We start from the raw sequence: 17,467 nt of genomic DNA on the forward strand, positions 1-17,467 counted from the left end.
TCACGTATTTTCACTGCATGGTAAGGCACGGAGATTAAATACAATACAAAGATATAGAAAAGGGATCCCACGCAGTAACATTATCACCAGAGAGAATTTTCACCCTTAAAATAGTTATTTTTTTTATTTTTAAAATAAAAAATATCAAATGAATAGTTAAAATTGACTCTGAACTTGGTGCAGTGAAATTCGCGGAAAAAATTCTCTCCTGTTACATAACCTTTATATTCTATGTTTTTGTATTTTTATTTAAGCAAAAATGTAAAAATACAGCAACATGACCTTAAGTTTGTGCTAAAAAATAAGGGGATTTGGATCTAAAATATTCATTGTTGACCATCTAAATCTCAAAAATATGGTTTTAAATTGCGGAACTTATGAACATTATAGTTGTGGTAAATGATAATGGCATGGTTTCTCTTTATTTTTAAAAAATAATTCTTCCATAATAATTGTTTTAAAAAACATTTTGTAATTCATTTAAGCTCTATATTTTATGTTGGACTAACCCTGACTCTCAACCTATTTTAACACCGCATTTGCAACTGCATAAGTTCACACCAGCCTATAGTTCAATTATCCTTAGCCTTATTCAATATTTTATATGTAGCCTCTCAATTTTCAAATCAAAGTGAACCACTCTCGTTATTTCTATAGAAAAGCTATGCATATTCAGAATCGAGAGGACCTTTCGGTGCCTAATTCCTCGTTACATGTTGAAGCAACGGATCCAATTTTCGTTTAGGCACTAGTCTCTGACTTTTCGGACATTTTCCTCTTCCTATATTGTCCTAGGAAAACACAAAAACTTATGTTACTTCTCTCTCCTAGGTTGATAGTAGGGAAACTTTGTCATCTATCTTGTCCGAATTAGCATGTTAACCTGTAATTATAATTTTCTTTAAAAGAGTAAAAGGAGAGTTGATGATAAAGTTAAAAAATATATGAATATTTAAATGAAAGAAGAATATGTTAGATTAAGACAAATTATTTATTTAAGTCTCATGTTGAAAAATTTAAAATAAAACGATTAAAAAGTATTTTAAATATAAAATTTATTTTATCTTTATTCATCACAATAGCATGTAATTCTTTGAATATATTAAAGACTTAAACAATTGTTTATCGGTTAAGGATTTAAAATTTTATTCGTTTAAAAATGACAAGGGAATTTTATTTTACAAAAAAATTTAAAATAATAAAATTATAGTGAGAATTTATAGATATAGACAAAAGGTGTTGAAACAAGTTCAAATTTTTATATTTCTATTTTTTTTTTCTTTTATGTGAATGCTATTAGGAATAAAAAATATAGAGAATTTTTCTCTTTCTCCAACAGACTGAGATTTTCTCTCTTTAATTCTTCATTGTAGGCTTTATTGCTTTGTGATATTAGTTGGTTGTTTGCACGAATTTGTACAGTATTTTGAGACTCTCTTATAACCTTATTTGATTATAATGGAGCTTGATTGACTGACTTGTATCTGTCGATTTTTACTTCTCACATTTCAAAAAGTTCAAATTTTCAAGCTCATTTTTTCACTTAATTAAGGGGAGTGAGAAGTCAGAAGAGTGGGTGAGAGAAGTCTAAATTGGAGTGTTTTTCCCGCATCCTGTGGGGGGTATTTTTCGCAGAGACATCAAAAGAGAGAAGGGAAGTGAGAGAAGAAATAAGCTCCAGACCATCTACTTCATTCCTATGATATCCGATTCGATCACTGATGGATCAGGCTGAAAAGTTTACAGCAGATTCGTAACACGGTGATCTACGTTCTGACCGTTCGGATTATCATTTAGATGTCTGAATTTGGAGATATTGTCTTCACACAGAAGCTCTATTTTGGTGACTCTCCACAGAACAGCCGCAGAGAAATCGTTATTTCTCCTTATTCAACCGTTGGATTAAGTTGAAACTTTGACAGTAGTTCCCATACGTATAGTTCTTCGTTCTGACTGCTGGGATCGTCAATTGGAAATTTTGGATGAGAGAAATCGTGTCTGAACAGTAGCCCTGTTTTGCGAGATTTTCTCTCTTTGGTTCTTCATTATAGGCTTTATTGCTTTGTTGTATTAGCTGGTTGTTTGCATGAATTTATGCAATATTTTGAGACTCTCTTATAACCTCATTTGATTATAGTGGAGCTTGATTGACTAGCTTGTGCCCGTGAGTTTTTACTTCTCACATTGAGAGGTTTTTCCTACGATAAAATTGTGGTGTCTCTTATGCGTGATTATTATTGTTGTGCTGCTATTTGTTGTTGATTGTTGCTCCTCACAAATTCTTGCAAGTATGGGAATTTATATCTGCTGCGTATTTGGAATATTTGGTAGAGTGTGTGTGTTGTTTTTCCTAAAAGAGTGGTATCAGAGCTCTTTGAGCTCTAGTTTTGGGATTATTTGACTTGCTTGAATGATGGAGGCAAATACAAAAATGGTAGCTTTGAATGGTACAAATTATCATTTGTGGAAGGGCAAGATGAAAGACTTGTTGTTTGTGAAGAAATTGCATCTTCCAGTCTTTACTACTCAGAAGCCGAAAAATATGTCTGATGAAGAATGAACTTTTGAGCATCAGCAGGTATGTGGTTTTATTCAGCAATTTATAGAAGACAATGTATATAATCACATTGCTAATGAGACACATGCTAGAACTTTGTGGGAGAAGATTGAGTCCTTGTATGCTTCTAAGTCAGGGAACAATAAATTGTATTTGTTGAATTGTCTGATGAATTTGAGGTACAAGGAGAGTTCTTCCATTTCAGATCACTTGAATGAATTTCAAGGGCTCCTAGATCAATTGTCTGGAATGGGTATCAACTCTGATGATGAGGTTTTGGGACTATGGCTATTGAATACTCAACCTGAGTCTTGGGAGACATTTCAGGTTTCAATTACAAACTCAGCTCCTAATGGTGTTGTTTCTTTGCAAATGGCAAAGAGTGGTGCTCTTAATGAAGAGATGAGAAGGAAGGCATAGGGTTCTTCATCTCAGTCTGAGGTGTTTTTCACAGAAAATAGTGGGAGAAACAAGAAAAAGGAACCGAAAGGTGGTAGAGAAAAGAGCAGGAGTAATTCCAAGTCAAGATACAAGAATGTGGAGTGTTATTACTGTCATAAAACAGGACACATCCAAAAGAACTGTTTTCTTTGGAAAAAGGAGAACAAAGGCAAGAAGGGCAAGCAGAAAGAGAAGGATCATGATGATGATGATCGTGTCACTACTACTAGAGGTGATGACCTTGTTCTTCTTCGTGACTATGAGTCTGTTAATCTTGTATCTGACGAGAGTATGTGGATAGTTGATAGTGGTGCTATACTGCATGTTACACCAAGGAAGGAGTTCTTCACATCTTACACTTCTGGTGATTTTAGAGTGTTAAAGATGGGTAATGATGGTGTGTCTAAGGTGATTGATGTTAGCGATGTTTGCTTGCAAACCAACATGGGAGTGCAGTTATTACTTAGAGGAGTAAAACATGTTCCTGATGTTCGTTTTAATCTGATATCTGTGCCTTTGCTTGATGATTGTGGTTATGACAGTCACTTTGGTTCTGGAAAGTGGAAACTCACCAAAGGTAACTTGGTTATGGCCAAAGGGGAGAAACATTCTAAACTGTATTAGACTAAAGCTTTGGTGGCTAAAGAGAGTGTGAATGTTATGTACATGGAGTCATCTTTGTGGCACCGAAGGCTTGGTCATATCAGTGAAAAGGGGCTTAATTGCTTAGCTAAAAGGATGCTCTTTCGGGATTAAAGAGTGCAGAATTAGAGAAATGTTCTCATTGCATGGCTGGTAAACAAACCAGAGTATCCTTCAAGAAGCATCCTCCCTCTAGGAAGTTAGAGTTGTTTGAATTGGTACATTCTGATGTTTGTGGCCCATTAAAGGTAAAGTCATTTAGTGGTGCACTTTACTTTGTTACTTTTATTGATGATTGTTCTAGGAATCTATGGGTCTATGTATTGCAGAGAAAAGACCAAGTGCTTGAAAAATTCAAAGAATTTCATGCTTTGGTTGAAAGACAGTCAGGTAAGAAGCTGAAAAGCATCCGTACTGACAATGGTGGTGAGTACTGTGGACCCTTTGATGTTTATTGCAGGCAGCATGATATTAGACATGAAAAGACTCCTCCTAAAACTCCTCAGCTGAATGGTCTAGCTGAAAGGATGAACAGGACCTTGGTTGAAAGAGTTAGGTGTATGCTTTCTGAAGCAAAGTTGCCTAATCATTTATGGGGTGAGGCTTTGCTTACGGCAGTGCATGTTATTAATCTTAGTCCTGCAGTTGCTTTGAAGACTAAGGTGCCAGACAAAATTTTGTTTGGCAAGAATGTGAGCTATGATCATTTGCGTGTCTTCGGTTGCAAGGCCTATGTTTATGTTCTAAAGGATGAAAGATCCAAGTTGGATGCGAAGACAAGACAATGTATCTTTATTTGTTATGGTCATGAATTTGGCTACAAGTTATATGATCCTATTGAGAAGAAGATTGTTAGAAGCCGTGATGTGCAGTTCATGGAAGATAAAACCATTGAAGATATTGGCAAAGTGGAAAAGACTACACCCAAGAAAGATAGTAATCTGACTGATGGTAATATAATATGGTTGCCTGTTCATAATTTGGATCATGCTGAGACTAATTCTCAGAATAAAGAGCAACATGGTGATGTTGATGACCAACAGGTTGGAGATAGATTAGAGGTTCCGATTGATGGTGATCAAGGGGAACATGATGTTGAGTACTGTTGTGAGATCATCGGATTGGTAGTCACCTCCACATAGCTGTTGAGTACTTCATTCCTACGATATCCACTTGTTCTCTAAGGACCTCTTGCCCTTAGGCAACTTGGCATAAGTGTGATTATCATGCAAGGATTTCATCTCATCCTGCATTCCATCCAGCTACTTTTTCTTTTCTTCACTCTCAATAGCCTCTTCAAAACACTCAGGTTCTCCATCATCAGTCAAAAACACATAATCTTTAAGATCACACCTTTTAGATGGTTGTTTCAGCCTGTTGGACCTTCTGGGTGGAACTAGTGGTTGTTCTAGTGCATCATCAAGATCATCATCATGTTCCCCTTGATCACCATCAATCGGAACCTCTAATCCATCTCTAACCTGTTGGTCATCAACATCACCATGTTGCTCTTCATTCTGAGAATTAGTCTCAGCATGATCCAAATTATGAACAGGCAACCATATTAGATTATCATCAGTCAGATTACTATCTTTCTTGGGTGTAGTCTTTTCCACTTTGCCAATATCTTCAATGGTTTGATCTTCCATGAACTGCACATCACGGCTTCTAACAATCTTCTTCTCAATAGGATCATATAACTTGTAGCCAAATTCATGACCATAACCAATAAAGATACATTGTCTTGTCTTCGCATCCAACTTGGATCTTTCATCCTTTAGAACATAAACATAGGCCTTGCAACCGAAGACACGCAAATGATCATAGCTCACATTCTTGCCAAACAAAATTTTGTCTGGCACCTTAGTCTTCAAAGCAACTGCAGGACTAAGATTAATAACATGCACTGCAGTAAGCAAAGCCTCACCCCATAAATGATTAGGCAACTTTGCTTCAGAAAGCATACACCTAACTCTTTCAACCAAGGTCCTGTTCATCCTTTCAGCTAGACCATTCAGCTGAGGAGTTTTAGGAGGAGTCTTTTCATGTCTAATATCATGCTGCCTGCAATAAACATCAAAGGGTCCACAGTACTCACCACCATTGTCAGTACGGATGCTTTTCAGCTTCTTACCTGACTGTCTTTCAACCAAAGCATGAAATTCTTTGAATTTTTCAAGCACTTGGTCTTTTCTCTGCAATACATAGACCCATAGATTCCTAGAACAATCATCAATAAAAGTAACAAAGTAAAGTGCACCACTAAATGACTTTACCTTTAATGGGCCACAAACATCAGAATGTACCAATTCAAACAACTCTAACTTCCTAGAGGGAGGATGCTTCTTGAAGGATACTCTGGTTTGTTTACCAGCCATGCAATGAGAACATTTCTCTAATTCTGCACTCTTTAATCCCGAAAGAGCATCCTTTTAGCTAAGCAATTAAGCCCCTTTTCACTGATATGACCAAGCCTTCGGTGCCACAAAGATGACTCCATGTACATAACATTCACACTCTCTTTAGCCACCAAAGCTTTAGTCTAATACAGTTTAGAATGTTTCTCCCCTTTGGCCATAACCAAGTTACCTTTGGTGAGTTTCCACTTTCCAGAACCAAAGTGACTGTCATAACCACAATCATCAAGCAAAGGCACAGATATCAGATTAAAACGAACATCAGGAACATGTTTTACTCCTCTAAGTAATAACTGCACTCCCATGTTGGTTTGCAAGCAAACATCGCTAACATCAATTACCTTAGACACACCATCATTACCCATCTTTAACACTCTAAAATCACCAGAAGTGTAAGATGTGAAGAACTCCTTCCTTGGTGTAACATGCAGTATAGCACCACTATCAACTATCCACATACTCTCGTCAGATACAAGATTAACAGACTCATAGTCACGAAGAAGAACAAGGTCATCACCTCTAGTAGTAGTGACACGATCATCATCATCATGATCCTTCTCTTTCTGCTTGCCCTTCTTGCCTTTGTTCTCCTTTTTCCAAAGAAAACAGTTCTTTTGGATGTGTCCTGTTTTATGACAGTAATAACACTCCACATTCTTGTATCTTGACTTGGAATTACTCCTGCTCTTTTCTCTACCACCTTTCGGTTCCTTTTTCTTGTTTCTCCCACTATTTTCTGTGAAAAACACCTCAGACTGAGATGAAGAACCCTATGCCTTCCTTCTCATCTCTTCATTAAGAGCACCACTCTTTGCCATTTGCAAAGAAACAACACCATTAGGAGCTGAGTTTGTAATTGAAACCTGAAATGTCTCCCAAGACTCAGGTTGAGTATTCAATAGCCATAGTCCCAAAACCTCATCATCAGAGTTGATACCCATTCCAGACAATTGATCTAGGAGCCCTTGAAATTCATTCAAGTGATCTGAAATGGAAGAACTCTCCTTGTACCTCAAATTCATCAGACAATTCAACAAATACAATTTATTGTTCCCTGACTTAGAAGCATACAAGGACTCAATCTTCTCCCACAAAGTTCTAGCATGTGTCTCATTAGCAATGTGATTATATACATTGTCTTCTATAAATTGCTGAATAAAACCACATACCTGCTGATGCTCAAAAGTTCATTCTTCATCAGACATATTTTTCGGCTTCTGAGTAGTAAAGACTGGAAGATGCAATTTCTTCACAAACAACAAGTCTTTCATCTTGCCCTTCCACAAATGATAATTTGTACCATTCAAAGCTACCATTTTTGTATTTGCCTCCATCATTCAAGCAAGTCAAATAATCCCAAAACTAGAGCTCAAAGAGCTCTGATACCACTCTTTTAGGAAAAACAACACACACACTCTACCAAATATTCCAAATACGCAGCAGATATAAATTCCCATACTTGCAAGAATTTGTGAGGAGCAACAATCAACAACAAATAGCAGCACAACAATAATAATCACGCATAAGAGACACCACAATTTTATCGTAGGAAAAACCTCTCAATGTGAGAAGTAAAAACTCACGGGCACAAGCTAGTCAATCAAGCTTCACTATAATCAAATGAGGTTATAAGAGAGTCTTAAAATATTGCGTAAATTCATGCAAACAACCAGCTAATACAACAAAGCAATAAAGCCTATAATGAAGAACCAAAGAGAGAAAATCTCACAAAACAGGGCTGCTGTTCAGACACGATTTCTCTCAGCAAAAACTCCAATTGACGATCCCAGCGGTCAGAATGAAGAACTATACATGTGAAAACTACTGTCAAAGTTTCAACTTAATCTAACAGTTGAAGAAGGAGAAATAACGATTTCTCTGCGGCTGTTCTGTGGAGAGTCACCAAATAGAGCTTCTGTGCGAAGACAATATCTCCAAATTCAGACATCTAGATGATAATCCGAACGGTCAGAACGTAGATCACCGTGTTACGAATCTTCTGTAAACTTTTTAGCCTGATCCAACGGTGATAGAATCGGATATCATAGGAATGAAGTAGATGGTCTGGAGCTTATTTCTTCTCTCACTTCCCTTCTCTCTTTTGATGTCTCTGCGAAAAATACCCCCCACAGTCAATCAAGCTCCACTATAATCAAATGAGGTTACAAGAGAGTCTCAAAATACTGCATAAATTCATGCAAACAACCACCTAATACAACAAAGCAATAAAGCCTACAGTGAAGAACCAAAGAGAGAAAATCTCACAAAACAGGGCTACTGTTCAGACACGATTTCTCTCAGCAAAAACCTCCAATTGACGATCCCAGCGGTCAGAATGAAGAACTATACGTCTGGGAACTACTATCAAAGTTTTAGCTCAATCCAACGGTTGAATAAGGAGAAATAACAATTTCTCTGCGACTATTTTGTGCAGAGTCACCAAAATAGAGCTTCTGATCGAAGACAATATCTCCAACTTCGGACTTACAAATGGTAATCCGAACGGTAAGAACAAAGAACACTATGTTACGAACCTGCTTTAAAAGTTTCAGCCTGATCCAACGGTTTTCGAATAGGATATCGTAGGAATGAAGTAGCTGGTCTAGAGCATATTTCTTCTCTCACTTCCCTTCTCTCTTTTGATGTCTCTGCAAAAAATACTCACTCTTGGCTGCAGGAAAAAACACTCTAATTTAGACTTCTCTCACCCACTCTTCTGACTTCTCACTCCCCTCAATTAAATGAAAAAATGAGCTTAAAAATTTAGATTTTTTAGACACATAGTTGGGAGTTCAACCCAACACACTAACCAATCTGCAAGCATTAACAACCATGTGAAAGTGTGAAGGTACCTGGGATAGATTATTGAAAGCATTTTCCAAGCGATTTGATTATTCAGTTTCAATATGAAGGAAAGATAGATCACGAGCCAATAATTGGAGTGTGTCAAAATTGTTACCTCTTATGTCATGAAATATTATTGATAAGCAAAGCTCATGATTGGGTTAATAATGAGCTATACTTGATTGCTCATATAGATATTGATAGTGAAATAAGAATTGTCTGTTGCTAGAAATTATTTGACAACGATCGATTTATATCAATAAAGTTCTTTTGATTCATATAGCGTGAATTTGTAAAGTTTCGTACCTTTGTTTAATGCATTAGTAACCTTATTTTTACATTCATGTAATTGCTCTATGATTGATTTATCACTGACTATTTGAAATTGCAGCCATTAATAACATCTTGCAATTTCTTGAATCATCAATGTAACACTTCTTGGTTGTTGCCCAAATTGATTTAATATTGGTCACAAACATATCAATCAAGTTATGTAGCATAAGACTCATTATTGGTCACAAATATATTATACTTTTTATCTAACTTTCACGTGCTCAGGTAGCCTTCAAGTTGTTTTGAAGAAAATTAGAAGCCTTTAAGCCGACATTGGTAGTTGGTTTTGTCATGTGGTTCAAGTTTGAAAATGGTTGATAATGCTTAACCCCCACTAAATAGGGCCTCAAAAATTTATTTATCACTAATATTTTCTTCTCACACAATAAAAGAAAATTAATTACTTTAAAATATGGAATAAAAGTGAATATTCTTTCCTTAAAATTAGGTCACTTATTTTATCAAACTTAATTTCAAGTAAACAACTATTCTACTTGCTTCTTTACTTTACTTTTTACTAATATTAATCTCAATTAAAATCTACATTTTTAATTATTATCGAACGCTTTCAATGCTAAAGTCCAAAAACCTGCTACGTTTTCCATTAGCAGTATGAACATTCTCAAATTGTAATTCAAGATAGTACTGAAGTGACTTTCTGCTAATCTCGTTTACCTCTCAACCTTCTTTTTACTATTTTCATGAGCCAATAATTCGAAGAGATTGTTCATGATAAAATTATATAATCTTCACCAGAATCATTTAGATAGAGAGATTATAAGAAAATTATTTTGACCTTGAAAAATTCGTAGAACATAATGATTTATCAGATATAAATGAAATTTTTTTTTATAATTAAAAGTTTTAAATAATCTATGCAAGTAGAAAGTGAAACAACAGTTGACATGATCCATTATATTAGAATTTTTTTTTTCTAAATACATATATTTCTTGTAGAGTAGCATTGAAAATCTTGTGTAGTAACTATCGCTTAAGAAAACTTCACCTAAGACATAATGTCTCAAGAAAGGTTAAATAGATTAAAATTTTTATTAGTTGAAAAGGAAACATTATTGTGTCTCAAAATGCTTAAAAGATAAAATGCAAATAGAACTATAATAATATTAATAAATTACTTTTGGAAAAGTCTCATTTTAAATTTTACTTTAGACTTTTCTTTTATGATTTTTCTAAACTTTAGGCTTGATATATGTTGCACCACCCTAATTACAAACAGTAGTGCAATATGTGATTTTGGGTTTGAACTTGTGCATCAAGACTAGAAGAGGCCAAATCAGTACCTAACTTTCTTTTTTCTTTGGTCAACAGTACCCAACTTGATCAACGATGCTTGTGTGCATATTTATGCTATTTGGGGAAACAAAAAATACAATCCATCATAAATGATTCACTTGTATGAAGTAGAAGGGTGTATAAATAATTTTTTATTTTTTATTTAGTATTTATTAAAAAATGTGTTCCTAATACTTCTTGTAATATTTAATAACTTATTTAGATTAACAACTGTTCTTATAAACTAACACATAAAATTAACGACTGTTCTTACAAACTAACAAAAGACTTTTTAGTATGATTTGTTCTTACTCACACATTTTTTAAGAACTTTCTAAAAGGTCATCTATCTCATAATTATTTCAAATTAAGCACACTTAACCTTAGCGTTCTTAAGTGATAGACTATCAAAAAACAAATATATTTTGTTGGTATAGGTAATAATAATAAATTCCTATTAAGTTATCCTCAACTATATAATCTTATACTTACACAGTCTTATGATTTTTCTTATTTTGATGTATATTCAATTCATTCATGTGTCTTCATTTTCCTGTCTCATTGCACTTAGTGATTACGCTCCGCCTTCATCAATGCTCAGGATACAACATATCCAATTAAAAACTGTCCTCCCTCTTTAATATCTAGGATGTCACAGCTTAGGATACAATATATTCAATTAAAAACCGTCCTCCCTCGTTGATACCTGATATGTCATACTTCTCTTTTCCTCAAGATGCTGAGAATGAATTCACCTCCCACTTGTTCCTTTAAAAGTGATGCACGTTTGTTATTTCTCTCAAAATTTACTTGCAGCAAAATTCTACGATCCACTTAGTTAGCGTTGACTAAGCTCCTTTCAACCAAACTTTTGGGTTGCTTATTCGCTTCACTTTTCACTTTACTTCACATCCTTAGTGCTTTAATTTTTGTTGACCGTTTTCTCTAATTTTTAATTTAAGCAATACAATAGAATCTATTTAGTAGTTTGTCCTGAGAAATATCTGGTTGAACGCTGGAAAACACAATGAATATGGGTGAGAGTGCGCTGTGACAAAAAATATCAATTTGACTTTCCTAAAGCAAGGAGAAAAAATATGGAGTCAAATTATAACGTTATTAAAATTTTCTCATTTCAAAATTCTCAATTTTCATTTAAGTTGTTTTAACATATTTATAATCCTGCTCTTCATTTTTTGTCCCTCTTGTATTTATTTGTTTGCGTGCAACTTACCCCATATGCTAACGCATTTGCCTGAAATGCTTCTTAAGATTTTGAGCAAGCTTCAATCCTAAGCTGCATGTGCATAGTAATTTTGGGGCTTGACTTCTTCATATGGTGGAGACCAAGATCTACAAGAAATTAGCATTGATGTTATTGGTTAGTGATCCTAGTCCTACTTGGTGGGCATATAATTAATTTCCTCTTTGTAATTCCCTATCCCAAAACTTTGAGAACAACCACACCATGATACTTGCCTTGGTAACCTTAAGAAGTTCCATTATGAAGAACTTCAGCTTTCTACAAATAAGTTCAGCAGCTCAAACTTGACTGGCAAAGATGATTTTGCAAATGTCTGCAAATGGTATTTCCCTAATGGCAAAGTTATAGCAGTAAAAGGGCTTAAAGCTGACAATGCCATTGGAGATGAGTTACCATTCCAAAATGAGGTTGAGATGATTGACTTAGCTGTCCACTGAATCTTATTACAAAGCATCTATTTTTCAGATTAAGTATTTAGGGTTTGGAATCACATTGCACACATTCAGAATGTGCACTGAATTGAACACTATGAGTTGAAAGCATCAACGCAGAAATTAATTGTAAATTCAAACGCACTTGTAGTTTATAACATACGAACATAAAAATGTATTCTTCCTTATTTTTAAATGGATTAATATTTTAACATATTTCAATTCCAACCAAAGGTATCATTACTTTCTCATTTTACACTTTTTTTTTACTTCAAAACACTTAAAATCTCAATCAGGCCCAGCACTGAGAGTAATTCAGAAGTGCCATTGCCTAGAACTCAAGTTTAAAAGAGGGTCCAAAGTAAAAATCGTATTCTATTTTCACTTGAAAAAAATTTAAGCTTTTGCAGTTTGTAGTTGAAAAAAAATAAACAAAAAAGACCTTTTAATTCCTCGCACTTCACTTGCTATAAACGTAGTTGACTCTTTAACTTCTATAAACTCAAAACTTCATTTAATTCCAAAATTTTACTCTTCTTAGCATTAAAGCTCATGGAGAATTTTAGTTTTCTCCAAAAAAATTAAAGTTATTGAGTTTTTCAAATCTGCAAATTGTTATCTAAATGTTTTAATTACTTATAAAATTTTTTTTTACGGTCCCAATGACTACATCATCAACTGAAAGAAGTTTTTTAGAATTAAAGTTACTTAAAACCTACCTAAGGACATCAATGTAACAAGAACAATTGAATGGTCTAGCAATTTTATCAATTGATAAAGAATTTTTAGAAAATATTGATGTTAATGTTATCATTAATGATTTTGCATCTCAGAATGCTTATAGAATCCATTTTTTATGATTTTTTGTATTTTTGTAATTAATTATAACATGGAAGTTGTTTGAATGAAAGAATATTTTCTTTTATAATTTTATTAAAAAAAATTATAGCCACTTAAAAAAAGTATTATTTTAATAAAATTATTAATATCTACTTTTATTTGTTTATTATATTTTATAATTTTTTTTAAATGACTCTAATTTTCTATTTTGCTTGAGTCCCAAAAAGGTCAAAAACGGCTTGATCTCAATTTTTCTTTGTCTTTTTTTTGTACTTATCATCTATACTATATTGTTTATTGACTCTACAAGACTGGTGGTTCTTTGTGCAGACACTTCAAGTTATTTTTGATATGGTGATTCATTAATTTTTTAAAGATTTACACATTTATAAGATGCGTATTTATTTATTTATTTTCAAAAAGATCCTAGCTTAAATTTATGCATAATACTTTTTGAGATAGCCAAGCCTATTTTGGACTCGAGGTGCAAGGAAGAGAATAGTTTTAGGACTTGCACAAGATGCTTGCTATATTTGCATGTGTAGTAGTGACCCCAAGATTATTCATAGAGATGTGAAGGCTGCAAATATCTTGCTTGATGATAATTGTGATAAGATAGTTGGAGATTTTGAGTTGGTAAAGCTGCTGGATCACAAGGTTTTCACATGTGACAATAGCACTGAGGAAAATTTTAGGGCACATAGCCCCACAATATCTTTTAACAGGCCAATCTTCTTAGAAAACAAAAGTTTTTGAGTTTGAAATCTTTTTACTCAAATTAATATCCTAGCCTAAGAGCTGTTAATTTAGGGAAAGAAGAAAACCAAGGAGAACTCACGCTGCCGTGGGTGAGCTAAACAGAATTGCTTTATTTATCCTCATTCATGTTTATTGTATATTTCTTTGCTTCATTAAAATGTATTCACAATAAGTTGACTACAAACGCATGTGAAAAAAGTGCATCGAGAGAAGAAATTTGACTAGTTTGTTGACAAGAAAAACAATTATGACAGTATTGATCTTGCTGAAATATTTCATCTATTTTATGTACTAAACACCTTCCAAGCCACACAGACCCAACATGTCAGAAGTAGTTCAGATGCTTGAAGGAAATAAGATTGCTAAGAAAAGGGAAGCCTCACAGAACTGAATCAACGAGTAGCCGAGGAAAAGAACTCTTCTTAAAATAAGACACCCATGATGTCAAATAAGCAGGAATTTTTGCCAGCCAAGGGCACCCATACTAGAGGAAATAGCTGATGGGGAAAAAGAGAAAATAAAAAGGCAAGAGCTGTTGTAAATTAGAAACTCGTAGCACACTGAAATGTTCAGTGTGACCTATCTTATATTAAGCCAAACAAAGTCTTAATGCATAAACCTTTACATGGTTTAAGAGGCCAGAATGTTTCAATGTGGAATAAAATCCTAAAACAAAGTTGCCAGGGGAAAATAACCGGTAGCCATACTGCCTCCCAAACCATTTTTTTCAGACTAGTTTCAATCTTGCATAATCTTCATACAACCACACTAAATGGCAGATAAATGTTTATTAGAATTACTCCCAGTCATACCCACAACCACAAGATGATATTCAAGTCTCTCGTGGAAGTTACTACAAAGACTGCAAGCAAGTAGTCGAGAAGAATTGAGTTTGTTGTAAATATGCCATGATTCAAGATAGCATATCAAGTTCAGACGGGCAACTACCATAAGGAAAAGCTTCCCTGCCAACAGGGGTTAAAAAAATTATATTAGATGATATTCTAACTGACATTCCTATATAGAAATTGAATATCATTAATCAGCTCAAGAGGTGTGCTAAGAACACACTTCTAATTATTAGTTAAAAATTAATGTACACTATAAAAGTATGAGAAAGAATTATTAACTTAGGAGTAAAAATCATTAAATCAAGTATGAGTGTTAACTCACATAATTTTTATGATTTTGTAATAAATTTTAACCAATAACCAGGAGCATATGAAAAATAGTATGTCGCTAGCATTTCAGCAGCTCTATTGTTTTGACTTTCTAGGTGCATACTTGGGTTTTCTGTCAGTAAAATGGACTCGAACTTGCATCTTACACTTATGTGCTCAGTCCATCTATATAAAATTTACAAGTTGTCCGATAAGTAATACTTGTATTTTAAAGCTTATGCAAAGCTATATCCTAATTGTTGTAACCAAGGAGAAGTAACATTGGAATTGATAGAAAAGTATAAAATTATGCATTTCAGAACATAGTCCACAATTTACTCATGTGCGAAAACAACTTCTGCTCTAGTAGAAGCTCTTCGACATTTCACCAATTCGAGCAATATTTTCAAATTATTTTCCATATCAAATACACAAGGAATAATATTCATTGTCTCAAGCACAGGTGAACGGACAAGCAAAAATTTCATAAATTCTATCTCATGTGGCCAACCACCCATTTCTGACAACTTCACAATTTTAAGCCTGCAAAGTGTAGAATCTGAACGGCACTCTTTTTTCCAAAAATCCACGTCCGGGGTATCTATGGCAACTGGTATGTTTGATGAACCCTGCCAGAGTCAATTGCATAAAATGTGTAGCAATAAATTTTAAATATGTGATTACAAGCCTGATTGGAAAAAAAGAATAACAAAAGCATTCATCATCATTTGGTAAAATCTAGGGGGGAGGGGTAATCTCTAATTTTTGCAATGAACAAGGACTAACGACTTACTGAAATTTGAAGTTCCTTCAGACTGGGAGAGCTTGTAATCAAGCGAAGGATGACAAGTATCTCTTTCGTATCCTCGAAATTTACTTGATATAATTCAACAGTCTCCAAATTGTTGTACATTATTGGAAGATACACCGAGTCAATACCTATGCTCAAATACTTCAAGAAAGTGCAGAGATGAATAAAAGAAAGAGCTTGGCCATACATGATAAAAAAACACCCTCTTCGTTTGAGAATGAACTAACATTATAAACAGATATCACAATGTTACCTTTGTCAAGTAGATACGCCCAACGAGCCGCTCAAGATTAGGCACACCACCAAGAAACTTGACAAAATTGCAATTTGAGCTTTGTTCAAAGTGCTCAGCAATGTCATCAGTCATATACATTGTAATTGATATCTCAATCAAAAGTGGAGTATCTTCAAGACATATATCCTTGAATTCACCCTCAAGATACAAGTGCTTGAGGTTGGGGGCACAGATAGTAAGCGCCAAGTTATCAAAGTATGACAGTGATAAACTCTCCAATAGAGGGCAACTCGAAATGAGGCTCTCAACTGCGTCAGGGGATATCAAAACCTGATGAAGGTTGAGGCTCTTGAGGCACATAAATCCTTTAAAATTATGCGGCGGATCCAAGTCGCACCGCGAAAGCTCCAATCGAATCAACTTCCCACAGTTGAAAAGGCTTGAGGGTATTCTAAAAAACTCGCATTCTCCCAATTCCATAACCATCTCTTTGATCCCATTCCTCGAAAGGAAAAGAATCCACTGATCAATTTCAGGGCAACTCTGAAGCTTGGAATTCGTTATTTGGAACCTATGAATTGGCCCTTGGTGAAGAAACAACACCCTAGTAATGAACTTGACAATACTCTTCTCAACAACATCTCTATCATTACTAAAGGGCACACATTTATCATCAAACACAAGTTGAGTAATTGAAGCCCATTTGTACCTCCATTTACTTGACAAAATGCTAGTTCTCACAGCATCCCTTATTGGAAGCTGAATCAAAATGCTCTCTATTATGCTTTGAGGAAGGTCACTGATCAAATCAGGATCCTTATCATCATCACTCATTTTTATGCCTCACCTAATCAACACCAACAAACAAAACAATTAACCAAGTAGCAAATAATTGTACCCCACAAATCAAATAATCCATTAAATCATAAGCAAATTTATATGTCACTCACTAACCCTTGTTTGAAATTGTTGCTAGGATCTGATACGGCACCGTTTTGAAGGAGCAGATCTCGGGTTGAAGATGGACAGAGACATAGAATTGGATTGCGATGAGAAGAGGCACTAATCAGTAAATCAAAGTTGGGTGTAACAATTTGGAATATATAGTGTCTCTCTCTTGTTCTCGGTTCGGTGGGTAGAGAGTGTGTGTGTGAAAAGTTGGGTACAGGGACAAACACTCTCACCGTAAAAGGTAATCCCCCTGTCATTTATTTTATTATAAATTGAAAAGAAAAATATATTTAAAAATATAAAGTATGAATTTAAATTTAAATTAAAAATTAAAAATTGAAAACTAAAATAAAATTTACCCCTAAAATATTCTCGTTAAAAAATTAAGACTCAAATTATATATAAATATTCACTAATTTGCTGAATTTCTTTGGTAAGAACTTATAATACAAGAACATGTGTAAATTCTAAAACTACCTACAATAATCT

The 17,467-nt window shown here is 34.4% G+C and overlaps 1 protein-coding gene across 2 annotated transcripts; it reads right to left on the minus strand.

Moving 5' to 3' along the window:
• Positions 1-14,628: 14,628 nt before the first annotated feature.
• LOC113869192 (F-box/FBD/LRR-repeat protein At1g13570) lies at positions 14,629-17,214 on the minus strand. 2 transcript variants are annotated; one of them, XM_027505397.1, is made up of 5 exons: positions 16,982-17,132; positions 16,046-16,873; positions 15,775-15,933; positions 15,321-15,610; positions 14,629-14,786 (listed from the first exon to the last, which is right to left on the minus strand). In XM_027505397.1, exons 2-5 carry the CDS (start codon positions 16,859-16,861, stop codon positions 14,735-14,737), a joined length of 1,317 nt encoding a protein of 438 aa, XP_027361198.1. In that variant the 5' UTR covers positions 16,862-16,873; positions 16,982-17,132; the 3' UTR covers positions 14,629-14,734. The 2 variants fall into 2 exon arrangements, with proteins under 2 accessions (XP_027361198.1, XP_027361199.1); XM_027505398.1 differs by lacking the exon at positions 14,629-14,786 and having other exon boundaries at positions 15,267-15,610; positions 16,046-16,874; positions 16,982-17,214.
• Between the last annotated feature and the right edge of the window lie 253 nt (positions 17,215-17,467).

This window comes from Abrus precatorius, unplaced genomic scaffold (assembly GCF_003935025.1).
Source record: "Abrus precatorius isolate BTA unplaced genomic scaffold, Abrus_2018 Scaffold6, whole genome shotgun sequence".
Taxonomy (NCBI): Eukaryota; Viridiplantae; Streptophyta; class Magnoliopsida; order Fabales; family Fabaceae; genus Abrus; species Abrus precatorius.

Coding starts and splice junctions, on each gene's coding strand:
- LOC113869192 (XM_027505397.1), bottom strand. CDS start 16,861: ATGAGTGATGATGATAAGGATCCTGATTTGATCAGTGACCTTCCTCAA. Junction 15,611..15,774: donor TGAAGGAACTTCAAATTTCA/GTAAGTCGTTAG, acceptor TGACTCTGGCAG/GGTTCATCAAACATACCAGT. Junction 14,787..15,320: donor GAAGTTGTTTTCGCACATGA/GTAAATTGTGGA, acceptor CCCTGTTGGCAG/GGAAGCTTTTCCTTATGGTA.